This window comes from Benincasa hispida, chromosome 2 (assembly GCF_027475165.1).
Source record: "Benincasa hispida cultivar pf3 chromosome 2, pf3_genome.v1.1, whole genome shotgun sequence".
NCBI lineage: Eukaryota > Viridiplantae > Streptophyta > Magnoliopsida > Cucurbitales > Cucurbitaceae > Benincasa > Benincasa hispida.
Genome location: NC_143479.1, coordinates 17,356,266 through 17,369,100, shown reverse-complemented (window position 1 = coordinate 17,369,100; position 12,835 = coordinate 17,356,266). Strand labels below are relative to the sequence as shown.

The window sequence follows — 12,835 nt, the reverse complement described above, 5'->3', positions numbered from 1 at the left end:
AACAAATTAAACTTTTCAAATTAAAATTAGGTAAACTTTTTAAAACTATTTTTCTCAAATTTAATACAAAATAAAAAATTAAATTAAATTAAACTTTTTCAAACTATTTTCAACTATATTTTCAAAGTTAATACTAGAAAATATCAACTTATCACAATAAACATAACAACAATAATTTTCATATGAATAAACTAAAATTTTCAAACTATATTAAACTTTTGAAACTATACTAAACTTGTTAACTATCACAATAATTTTGTATTAAACTATAAATATCAACTTCTTAAACATAACAATAAACTAAACATTTTAACACTATAAACATCAAAGTTAATACTAAAGAAATCAAATATCATATGAATAAACTAAAATTTTCAAACTATATTAAACTTTTGAAACTATACTAAACTTGTTAACTATCACAATAATTTTGTATTAAACTATAAATATCAACTTCTTAAACATAACAATAAACTAAACATTTTAACACTATAAACATCAAAGTTAATACTAAATAAATCAAATATCATAAGAATAAACTAAACTTTTCAAATATCATAAGTTCAACTCACAGATTCGACGGTAGTTCTCTTTCTTCCTTCAAAGTGACAACGTTCGCCCTTTTTTCCTGTTATTTGTTATCTGACAACAATTACAAAAAATTAAAAAAAAAAACTAGAATCTATTAAAAAAAAATAATAATATAAGAACAAAAATAAATTTTATAATTATTCTTAAAAAATAAAAATTTAGTAGAGTAACGAACCAATATAGTTGTGTGAGAATAATTTGTATTAAACGAAATACAAGAAGAGTAATGGAAATGGAAATGGGAGGAGAGGAAGATTATTTCGAAGGCTTATTTTCGAAGGCAGTGAGGGGGCAGTGAGCTATGAAGTGGCAGTGAGCAAATCAAGGGGAGAGGAGTGAGCAAAATCAAGGGCAGTGAGTCTTCAAAAATTATCGAGGGAGTGATTAAGGAAAAATGAAGAGGATGGTGGTTTAAAAGGATGTAGGTCAAGTGTTGGACACTCGACCCATGAGTTTAGGGTGGTTGAAAAGGCATTAAGGCTATGGCAGAGGGGCATGAATGCGTCAATGAATGCATGGAATCGGAGCAGAGGAATCGGATAACGTCAATGCATGTAGAGAATCATGCAGGGGAATCGGAGCAGGGGCAGCTTGGTGATATATATGCACTTTTTCAGACTTATGGAAGGTAAATAAAGTGAAGACGATTTCCATGTGGTAGACCACGTCAGCTGACTGGTTGGCCATTTAATCCATGTGGCTGACTTAATCTCACTCTCGCTCACAATCTCGCTCTCTTAATCTCGCTCTCTCCTACAATCTCGCTCTCTCCTACAGTCTCGCTTTCAATCTCGCTCTCTCCTACAATCTCGATTTCAATCTCGCTCTCTCCTACAATCTCGCTTTCAATCTCGCTCTCTCCTACAATCTCGCTCTCTCTTACAATCTGCTTCACCCACTTATCTTCCTTGTCAAGGGTTGAAGTTTCGACTTATGTATGCCAGAACTTCAACCTTCGACAACCTAATATACAAAATTAGCAAGATTCCCTTCTAGAGCGAGATCCTCATCACAAAATTAGCGAGATTTTCCTTTCCTTATCGAGGGTTGAAGTTTTGACTTATGTATGTCGAAACTTTTCTCGACAACCCTAATTGTTTTTCTCTGTTTGTCGAGTTCTCAACATTCGACCTCTACATTAGTCGAATCCTCAACCCTCGACTTCTAGCCTCGAAATCCCAAAACAACAATATTTCTCTAATAAGTTTCAAAACAACAACATTTCTCTAATAAGTTTTGAAAACAATGATATTAATATTAAAGGTCCTTATATATACTGAATATGTGTATATTAAATATGTTAATGAATTTCGTAATATTGACCACGTGTTATATTAACATATATTTGATTTATGAAAAGATAGTTTGACTTTCACTTATTAATATATGATATAATTAAAATATTAAATAGATATACCTATACTCAAGCATACAACATAAACTAAAATAACAATACTCAATGGTCGTTCATTAAAATATAGTAGTTAAATTACAAATTTGATTATTTATTTATTTATTTTTGACAAAAGTTTCCATTACAAAACTAATCTCCCAATATTGGGTTACTTTGAATTCAAATGTAGAACAAAATCATAATGGACAAATCTAATTGTCACGATTTTTTTAGTATAATTGTAGTATAATTGAGATAGAAGGATTTGAACCATACGCCTCATGATCAATAATACACTCATATATCAGGACCTCATGATCCCAGTCTTTTATTTATTTCATTAACATATTCAATAATTTTTAAATAATAAATGATTAAAATTTTAAGGGCCAATTATAAATCTTTTAACAACACAATCTTTAATAACATTTGAAACTATATAAACTAAATTGAAGTTGAGCTCAAATTTATTTAAACTAAATTAAGAATTTTAGAATCAAATATGCAGTTAAAAAAAATTAAAAGCAAAATAGTTAAAACATTTCTTCTAAAATATGTCCATTTTCACCTTAGAAAGGGCTCGCAGGGACCCATCCCTAACAGGACATGGACTTCCGATTAGGCAAGAATGAGGGGAAATTTTTTTTTCCATAAACTAAAGAGTCGGAGAATGCATTCCCCATCACCTATCCCCACCCCGTTTGCCTTTTATTTTTTTTTAAAAAATTATTATAATAATTTAATTTATGTTATTATTATTATTATTATTATTAAATTTTAAATTTTATTATTTAATGGTTAAGATAATGGATATATTTGAATTGAACATTTAAATTTAAATTATATATATGAAAATTTTAGTTCGTAATTATTCTCTTTTACTAGAAAACTAGAATAATTTTTTTTAAATTCAAAAATTAACCATACGGAACTAAGCATATAAAAAGATTTAGTGAGAAATTAAGCTATTTAATTAAAACTTTTCCAAAGTAGGTTTTAAGTTAATTGTTTTTTTTAAGAAAAAAGAAAAAAAATTAGACGGGGAGAATTTCCCTAAGGAGAACCCGATCCCCATTGGAAATTTGGTGGGAGTGGGAAATGATATGAAAGAGCTCCCCATCCCGGCCGTGCCGCCCGTAGACATCTATTCTTCACTCACAAGTCACACCCTCATAAATTTCGAAGGCGACAAATGAAAATAGTAACAATCCTATAGAAAATTTTCTAGTTTTCTACAACCTGTCGATATACAAAGCAAGCTCTTATGCTCTACTTTCATGGTGGTAATAGCTAATAAAGTGATCTATGCCGCAGGGTGGGTGGGCTTACCAGCTTAGGCTTACTCTCAATCCCCTCAACAACAAGGGAGCCCTTTACCTCCATAAGAGCCATCTCAACTTCATCATCTCCGTCACCACTTTCAAACTCTCCCAATTCAATTTCAAACCACCCATCATGTCTCTTCTGTGGCCGTTCTAACACTGACAAATGAGGGTCCAAACAAACACTTCTCCGTTGGTTTTCAGGGCCAAGAATTCCCACTATGGCATCAACATAATCAGTACGGAACACACTATGTCGCGTCATCTCGAACACAAAGTAAACTGCATAAGTTGTTTTAGGAGACAACATTCTGCAACTTATTCTTCCACGTATTTCAAGCCACCATACATTGAGAAGCACAGCTACCTCTGCAAACCTGATCCCACACACCCACATTAAAAAGGCAGAGAATTAGAAAAGATTGAGAATACGATTTTCTCAAATCTCATAGGCTTTGAATCTCGAATAAGGATGGTGTTCCAAGCTCCAATAGTAAGAGGTATCACACCATACGATCGAGAGGTCCCTTGCTCCAAGCATTATGCATTTCTTACCACTCCATTTTTCCAATGACAAGCTCTGTATCATACCAATGATTCATCCCAATCAACTTATGTCCATACAAATAAAGTGCACAAAAACTTCACCATTAATCCAACAAAAGATATATATATATTAAACAGAGATTTTTTTCTTCATGTTAGATGATATAATATTAAATTCGCCTTCACCTACTAGCTTAAGTTTTTGGATCGGTGATTTAACAGTTTTTTTAGTTCACTAGCTGGGAATTAAAAATAATGATCTACAGCTAATTGTTCCAATTATTCCAATTTAAGATGTCACCACCTAATTGTTCGATGAATTGTGAAAAGAAGTTACGAATTTAAGACAACAAAAAGTGATGCTATACAATGAGAAGAACAAGTTTTGAAGCCCAGAAGAAACGGACTAGGAACATAGAAACTCCAGTCCAGAGGATATCAAAAGTTTCAAATCACACAAAACAATAATTAAAATACAAGTGTAGCGAACATTTTTAGAGAGAATTGCAAAAGGTACTACTTATTTTAGCCAACATTATGAAGGATATTAAGCAAGTCAAAGTAAATAAAACTAGCTCTCTTATTAATAGCCAATGAGTACATGAGAGTTTTTAAATAACAACTTTGCAACCACCAATAACAGAAATACAAGTAATTACATTTGACATATTCCTAAAAACGGGGGAAAAAAATATATTCCACGTCGATGAATTAGTAGAGAGCGGAGAAATTAAGGGAATCAGAAAGCTTACCTTGTTGCCGTCATCAATTAGAACTGGGCTGTTGCAAAGGGAGAAAAAGATTTCCTTCTTCGAACTCGAAATTGGATCAAAATTGAGGTTGCTAGTTTTCCGACGAGAAATCAAAAGCTCCCAATCGGTGGGCAGGAATCTGTCCCATACGGTGTCCGACTGCGCCGCCGCAACGAAAATCCTGGAAACTGCCGACGATCGGCAGACATCTGTTGGAGTGGTTAGCGAAAAGATTTTAGCTACGACTCCTGGCAGCGAAGAGAAATCAGAAATTTCTTCCCCCTCCGTTGCCTTCCCCTTTTCTTCTTCTTCTTCTTCCATCGTTTCAACGACAGAAGTACACTGAACTTGTTGATCTTTTTTAGGGACAAAGGATTAGTTAAAAAAATTGTATAACTCATGTTTTCACAAATAAAGTTTCAAAATTAATATATTTTAAAAATAAATTAAAAAATAATAATGTTGAAAATGTACTCTACTGATGAGCATATTCATTTTATCTTCTAAATTAAAAAAAAATCAATTAATTTTAATTTTAAAAATTTGTTTACACAAAAAAAATAATTTCTACGGCACTTGTGCTTTGCTCATTTTGACATTATTTCTACATACCATAATATAATGTTGATGGAGTGAAATGACATTTGAGTAGATTTTTTAAATAAAAGAATTTATGAGTTTTGACATAATTATTTAGTTATCAATTTTGTAGATGATCTCTATTACGGAAAAAAATGTGCATGATCAATCTTCATTTTTGTCCATAACTTGCTTTTTTTAAAAAAATAAAATTAAAATTAGGAAAAATTTGGAAAATTTTACTCTTATTTGAGTTAAAAGATACAAAAGTCGAAGTTTACAAAATCGAAAGTTTAGAGTAAATTATTAAACCTTGTGAAATTTAGATTAAAAATTGCAAAACATGATTGTGACGGTCAAAACAAACATAGTTCAACTGACATTCTTTATGTATTAATGATCAAAAAGTTCATGATTCAGATCCTCCCACCTTCATCATTGTATTAAAACAAAACATAGTGAGGACTATCTACGACTTTGTGTTAGTTATAAAAAAATTCAAGAAACTATCCCAACAGGAAGAGAATAGTTTCTGAGTTTGGTATGTGAAAGAAACGTACTAAATAAAAATTAGCAACAATCAGATTGAAATTTACTATACAGTTTTTCTAAAACTTCTCTATATATACAATAAAAAGCAACGTTTTTGGATGTCCTATGATGACGCTAAAAGTAATAACACGGTTTTGAAGTTCGCCAAAGTTCATCTATACAGGGTTGATTTTAGGCCTAATCTCTATACCCTGAACAACGAGGCTATTCTTGGAATCATTACACCTAACCTCCTTCAGAATGATTTCAACTTCATCATCTCCACCATCATTATGAAACTCTCCCAACTCGGTTTCAAACCAGCCATCATGTCTCTCCCTTGGCTCTTCCAACCTTGACATGTTGTTCATAGGTAGATTGCTCCCTGCCCGTGTCACACGTCGGCGTCGTTGATGAGTATCGTCCAAATAAGGGTCCAAACAAACGGTCTTCATAGAATGTTCACTACCAACAATTCCCACAATGGCATCAACAGGATCTATATTGAATCCGAAGTATCTACGTTCCCTCATCTTGAACACAACATAAGCTGCATAAGTTGTTGCAGGAGACAACATTCCACTGCTTATCCTTCCACGTATTTCAAGCCACCACACCTTGAGAATAACTACTACTTCACCAAACCTGATTTTCACAACCACATTGAAAGGCAAATTATCAAAATTGGGAGGAAAAGAAACAAAAGATAAAGAATGGGACTTGAGCCAATTGTTTAAAGTTAAAACCTTGACTCAGGATGAGATTCCCAGGCCCAATACACAGAGGTATCATCCCAAACAATAGAAAGGTCCCTTGCTCCAAGCATTATGCATTTCTTACCACTTTGCTTGTCCAATGAAAAGCTCTGCTACACATACCAACGATTGAATCCACTTAATTTATTGCATACAAAGAGAAAGTGCAGAGCAGCTACATTAATTCAACAGCTGACAAAAGGTATGCATATAAACATAATGGCTTTATATATAGAACTATATGGTTTATACTTCACAATTCAATTAGATCTGCACCTGAAATCGGGGCCAGGCCAGCGGATTAACATTTCTTGTCCATTCAAGCTCAATACGTCAAAGATAATAGAGAACAAGTTATAAGCATAGAAACCGAAGTATAACTTAACCTCAGAATATATAATCTACAAGTGATATTTAAATGGATCACAATTTACAACTTTACAGACATCCAAAGTTAAAACCCTTCTGCCCTTATAAAAATTTCATATTCTACAAGTTTCTTAAACTTCAGACATAACAGATATTTTTAAAAGTGGATTTTCGACATCAACCATTCATTGAAATGCCAGTGAACACTGCTAAATAAGAATTCAAAAGTTTCTGTAGGAATCCAAGCATAAGTATGGTATGGTAAAAGAGGAATTATAATAAAATTAGGTTTAATGTTTTTGGAATTTGATTGAAATGTATTTTGTGAGACTAACCATTCTGGAAAGTATTGGTTTTGTTACAATACAGAGAAGGGCTTTCTATGATGGCAAAGGCAGGAATAAGAGTTGTTTCTACCGATCATTCATCCAGCTCCGGCCACCACCAATTTAGGAATCGAATGAATTGGAAAGCTTACCTTCTTGCCGTCATCAATGAGCAGTGGGCTATTGCAAAGGGAGAAAAAGATATCCTTCTTTGAACTTTTAATTGGATCAAAATTCAGGCCACTAGGTTTTCTCCGAGAAATAAAATCGTCCAAATCGTTAGGCAGGAATCTGTCCCACACGATATCGGACTGCGCCGCCGCATGGAAAGCCCGGGAAACTACCGACGTCCTGCAGGCATCGAATGGAGTGGTGAGCGACAATGTGTTTGCTATTACTCCTTCCGGCAGAGAGGAGAAATTGGTTGGTCCTTCGTTCCCTCCATCGTTTCTTCTTCCAGTTCCATCCTCGTCCATGAATCAAAAGAGTGATTCATCTATTTTACTGTTTTTTCCTTTTCCTTTTCCTTTTCCTTTTCCTTTTTCTTTTTGGTGGCAAGGGGATGAGGCTACATCTAGATCTCATACTCCTTTCCTTTTAGCCAAATATATATATTTCAATTATTTTTCCCGCAAGGGATAGTTTTATTTCAGTGAAATTGTCATAAAGCAAAAACAACAAAGGGAAGACCTCAGCTCGTGGTCCCGGTTAAAACCAACAAAAACGATAAAAGCAAAAACAAAATCAAGAATAAACTACTATTGGGGTTTTTGTTCGGATGACTTGTACCAAGTAAAAATGGTTCAAGCTTCAAAAGCAATGAAATTTGGTCTTATGTTTATATAAGCAACGTGTGAATTTACTACTTTGACCCCAAAAATCTCGCTTGACCTGACCTAATAGTCTGATCGCTCTTGCTTCTCGGTCAGGTTTCTCACTCTCTTTCCTCGATCTTGCTTCTCTTCTATAGATCTCACTTCTCTCTCCTCAATTCACCATTTCTTTTCATTTCACTTCTTGATCTCAATCTTCTCTCCATCTTGATTTTTCTTCTGTCTCCTCTCTTTAGATCTCACTTCTCTCTCTTCAATTCATGCTTTCTCTTCACTTCACGTTTTTTCTTCTGCTTCCCATCTCGATCTCGCTTCTCTCTTCCTCTCTCTTCTTTGGCTCGCTCTTTGGTCTTGCTTCAAACTTTGGTTCGGGGGGAGAGAAGAAAAAGAAAAGAACAAGGCAGAAAAGATATAGAAAGAAAAAGAAGAAAAAGAAAAAGAAAAAGAAAAAAGCAAAAGAAGAAAGAAGAAGAAGGCAAAAGAAGAAGATGATGAAGAAGAAACATGCAGAGGAAGGAGGAGAAGAAGCGGGCAGAAGAAGAAGTGAAAAAAGTTGGAAAACGAAGGAGGAAGAAGAGTCCTTTAGAGGTTACAGTGGTAATTTCACAAGTAGATGATGTAAGCAAAAATCCATTTTTCATTTGTTTTATAAATTGAGGTCAAATTTCATTTGGACCTTTTATTTTGGGTCATCCATCCCATTTTTCCAAGTTCCACATCAAACATAAACTATAGTAGTAACACAACAGGATTTTCATGATCTATAGGTCTCCCCGTATAGTATAGAACTCGCACAATAAAAGGAGAGGATTTGTTAGAGACTAAAATCAACGCCAAGAATAAACAATCCTCTCATTTTTGTCTTCATCCACAAAGACAAAAAAATGATTGGCCTACAAACTAGAAATAGTTGGACGAGACACTAAAGGAATCAAAGGACACAACAAAACATATTGTAGAAGCACAAATAGAAAAATAGAAAGGGTTAATAGAAGAAGGTCAAATTGCAAGGTCAACAACATAACCCAAAATCTACGAAAGAAGGGATGCCAATGTCATGACTGTATTTCTTCAACAGTGTGACATTATGATTTCCATTCATGGATCATGATCAACCTTAAGGGAAACTTTGTAGCTTCGTCATAACGTAGATGAGGTTCTTTTGGTTTTCAATTGAACTTAACTCATGCGGAATTGAATTTCATTCGGCCATACACGTCGCCTATACGTGCATTTTTCCTCATATGCAACTCTAGCCGACTTGCCTCTGTTCTAGGCCAAGTCCTGAGGCTCAACCTTGTCCATATCCTAAGTTAAAAGTTATCACAATGTAACACCACATCTTTCTTCCTTATCTTGGTTCCCAACAACATGACCCCTACACTTCTACATCACTTTGAAACTTCATGAGGATGAGTTCTGACTCACCCCGCTCCAAAAATTTCCTACCTAACCCAGGACGTGACATGCTAACAATATATTTCAATTAGATTATGAGATCCATTGTCCAATTTTAATTAAAACGAAATAGAAATAAACTTTATAAATTCAAATCCATAAAATTTTTAGTAGAGTTTCCCTAAAAATTTAATAAAACAGACCTGCAAATGAAGTTTATAAACACTTGGAGAGAACTTATTTTAATCTCCAATTTTATCACAAATGTGCTTCATTGCACACATCCCCTGACCTGTTTAGATTTTCCAACCATAAATAACTCAGACATTTAAGATCTGGATACAAAAGCATTGTGATTTACAACCTACCAATACACCCAAATTGGACTATGTCATTAAAAGATAATAATTACTCAAACTACAAAACGAAGCATCTAAAAACGAATGCACATACAAAATGATTTGTGGTCAACGAGGTGGTGACAGATGTCAATCTCGATAGGTTGGCTGGAAACTCAATTGCTACTTAGTGAAAGGAAATTAGGAAGAAAGGGTCACCTTAAAAGCCGAATGAGTAATAAGTTAATTTAAGAAACAACTTTTAGGGAAACCCACTTTTTTCTTTTCTTTAGAAATGGAGATTAAGCTTAGCGTAACACTATGAACTTAATACTTGGCATGAATATAACAGCGTAAGGGTATGCAATAACCATAACTAAAAAAAACATATATATATATATACACACACATACACACACAATCAAGCTACAATAAATTCATTACTAGACTTACCAAATCTCTGTCTGTTTTGGTAGAGTAATTTCTAACGCACTGTTGGGGTTTGTGTTCTAAATCTCTTGGTTCTTGTTGTTTTTAAATTATATAGACAAACTATTTATTTAATAAAATAAGGAGTTCTTTTATTTGACATTTAGATTGCGTTAACTCAATCCAATAAACTAAGATCCAAGGTTATTTTATGTAGCTTGAATAGTATGCGGTAGGCATACAAGCGAATCATGTTCAAGTAATAACTTAAATAGTTTGTAGTATATAGATAAAGTTGAGTGTCTTATCCTAGTGATACTACGAATATGACTCACTTTGTAAATATTACAAGAGTTGCAAGTATTACAAACGATCTAATCCAAATTGTTCATGTGAAGATATGCGAATGAGGGTATCCTATACAAAGAGTTTGTATAAGACCAAACTACGAAATGATTAATCTCTCTTTATGACACTATTGATTGAAGAGATTAACATTTCATATGATGATCATAAGTAACTCGACCTCAATCTTGAGTGAGTTATGGACTCCTGTCTGTGAGGACAATTCTTTGATTTGTATGGGTGAGAGTGACCCGAATCGCCGACTCAATAACCTACTATTTTAGAGATTTGTTCGAGTAGGGAACTGGAAACATAGTTACACAAGATGGAGTTCACTCCTTCCCGTCTTTAGGGTAAGTAGATGAATTGCTTCTTTAAGTGCTGATTCCAAGTCTTAAGCAATGAGGTCTCACCCTTTCATTGGCTCGAGAGGAGTTTAGTTTATGGTTGGACTATAAACTGATTGTTCATTAGAGGGATCAATGATACTTAAAGAGTAAGAGGTATTATAGGGGTAGAACGATAATATGACCCAACTGTAATTACGAGCAATTCGTGAAGGTTCACGTAGAGTGAAATTGTGGGTCTTTAGTCATAGATAATGAATATTAATTAACATGATTGAAGAGTTTAATTAGTTAATCTCAGATCATTGGAGCTTCTAATCTGCGAGTCTATTAGGTCCCCTGCAAGCTCATTGAGGGTAATAATGAGGAACATTTGTTTTTGAAATAATTTGAAATGTTCAAATTAATTAAGGGATTAATTGTATATGATGCAATTAATATAACGTATATAAATATATTATAATATAATTTATTTTAAATGAGATTCAAATTAAACTATATAATATGAGATAATAATAATTTGTATATAATATGAGAGAATATTATTTTTTAATGAGATTCAAATATTAATTAATATGAATGAGATTCATATTAAAACTATAGGGTACGAGAAAGAAACATATTTTAATAGGAATCAAATATAAATTTAATTAAATATGTGATAATTAATTAATTAATTATATATTAAATTAAATTTAATATATATAAAATTAAATAAATAATTTAAACAAGATAACTCACATGGGGAATTATCTAATATGTGTGTGAGGACTCCTCCTCCAGTTAAAATACATTTTTCTCTCTGAATTGGGCGTGGATTGTAGAGAAAAGATACATGTATTTTGGTATTCTAAAAAAAACTCTCATATTCTTTGAAGAAATTCCAAGAACTTAAAAAAAAAAAGTTTTTTGCGAGAAATTTTCTTATTTCTTCCCAATCTTTCACAATATCATGGATCCCATCATCCGTTCCTTGCCAGAGAATAGCGGGGAAGATACTAATGGTAGTGTCCCATCGATTTTGTACGTGGAAGGAGTGCTTGCAAAAGAAATACCAAGAAGACAATCTTCAAGGGTGGGTTTCTCTGTCTTTCTATTTTATGTTTTTCTTATACTTAGCATGCTTAATACTAGTTAAAATGTATGCTTATCCTATACTGCATCTATGCATATTTATTTCTCTGATTTTCTCGAATTCCATACGATTTAAAAAATAGTGGCACCAACATTCACGCGCTTCTATACGGGATTCAATTCTTTCACGCACAATAGAGTAATCCATGTTATACGTGCACATAGGACAATCTATAACATCTATAATGCCTCAAGTTCAAGATTTGGAATTCAGATTTAGCAGTTAATGGCCCCGAAATTCCTCTGCATCCTCTATGACTTGGGTGCTCCAGTAATGTAATGCTTAAGGTCCAGGATTTGGAATCCAAATTCGGCATCTAATGGGGCCCCGACATTCCCCTACATTCCCTGCGGCCTAGGCACACTAGTATACTATGGAGACACACTTACATAGTATGTGGATAATCACTATGAGCACATAGATCTAGTGGTTTGAAAACCCATTTCAGCTAAAAACTCATAATTGTCATCAATTTTTAGAACTTCCTTTCTCATAGTAATCCATTGATTATTATCAACCAAAACTTTCTTATCAATCTCAATTTATATGGAAAATAGTATCATCTTAAAGCTAGTTGTGAAATCGACAATTAAAGAACACAAAAAGGAACGTAGAGTAGGGGAGATCGACACATAGATATACGTGGTTCACTAACAGTGTGTTAGCTACGTCCATGGGCAGAGGGAGAACAATATTATTTCGAGAGAATGTTTTCAGAATTACATCAAGAACGACGCCTTTAGGTTAGAGAGTTTATATATCACACTGTTCTAAACCCTAGGGTCAAAATCGTAAATAATTGCAAATAAATAAATATGCTGAATATAAAATTTGAATAGGTTTCGG

General features: G+C 33.4%; 2 protein-coding genes across 3 annotated transcripts; both read right to left on the bottom strand.

Moving 5' to 3' along the window:
- Positions 1-3,175: 3,175 nt before the first annotated feature.
- On the bottom strand, positions 3,176-4,964 carry LOC120071536 (F-box protein PP2-B10-like). Its single transcript, XM_090310560.1, has 3 exons — positions 4,605-4,964; positions 3,771-3,886; positions 3,176-3,686 (listed from the first exon to the last, which is right to left on the bottom strand). The coding sequence occupies exons 1-3, from the start codon at positions 4,923-4,925 to the stop codon at positions 3,275-3,277; spliced, it is 849 nt and encodes a 282-aa protein (XP_090166686.1). The 5' UTR covers positions 4,926-4,964; the 3' UTR covers positions 3,176-3,274.
- Positions 4,965-5,743: 779 nt separating this feature from the next.
- LOC120071912 (putative F-box protein PP2-B12) lies at positions 5,744-8,547 on the bottom strand. 2 transcript variants are annotated; one of them, XM_039024338.2, is made up of 3 exons: positions 7,317-8,547; positions 6,461-6,579; positions 5,744-6,359 (listed from the first exon to the last, which is right to left on the bottom strand). In XM_039024338.2, exons 1-3 carry the CDS (start codon positions 7,638-7,640, stop codon positions 5,891-5,893), a joined length of 912 nt encoding a protein of 303 aa, XP_038880266.1. In that variant the 5' UTR covers positions 7,641-8,547; the 3' UTR covers positions 5,744-5,890. The 2 variants fall into 2 exon arrangements, with proteins under 2 accessions (XP_038880266.1, XP_038880265.1); XM_039024337.2 differs by having other exon boundaries at positions 6,461-6,582; positions 7,317-8,526.
- Between the last annotated feature and the right edge of the window lie 4,288 nt (positions 8,548-12,835).

Bases quoted from the DNA above. Each gene is read 5' to 3' on its own strand.
- LOC120071536 (XM_090310560.1), bottom strand. From the start codon at position 4,925: ATGGAAGAAGAAGAAGAAGAAAAGGGGAAGGCAACGGAGGGGGAAGAA. The intron at 3,887-4,604 runs GTAAGCTTTCTG...GGTATGATACAG, and splicing joins TAATTGATGACGGCAACAAG to AGCTTGTCATTGGAAAAATG. The intron at 3,687-3,770 runs GAGATTCAAAGC...GGTGTGTGGGAT, and splicing joins TTGGAACACCATCCTTATTC to CAGGTTTGCAGAGGTAGCTG.
- LOC120071912 (XM_039024337.2), bottom strand. From the start codon at position 7,640: ATGGACGAGGATGGAACTGGAAGAAGAAACGATGGAGGGAACGAAGGA. The intron at 6,583-7,316 runs GTAAGCTTTCCA...TGGTATGTGTAG, and splicing joins TCATTGATGACGGCAAGAAG to CAGAGCTTTTCATTGGACAA. The intron at 6,360-6,460 runs GTTTTAACTTTA...TGTGAAAATCAG, and splicing joins GAATCTCATCCTGAGTCAAG to GTTTGGTGAAGTAGTAGTTA.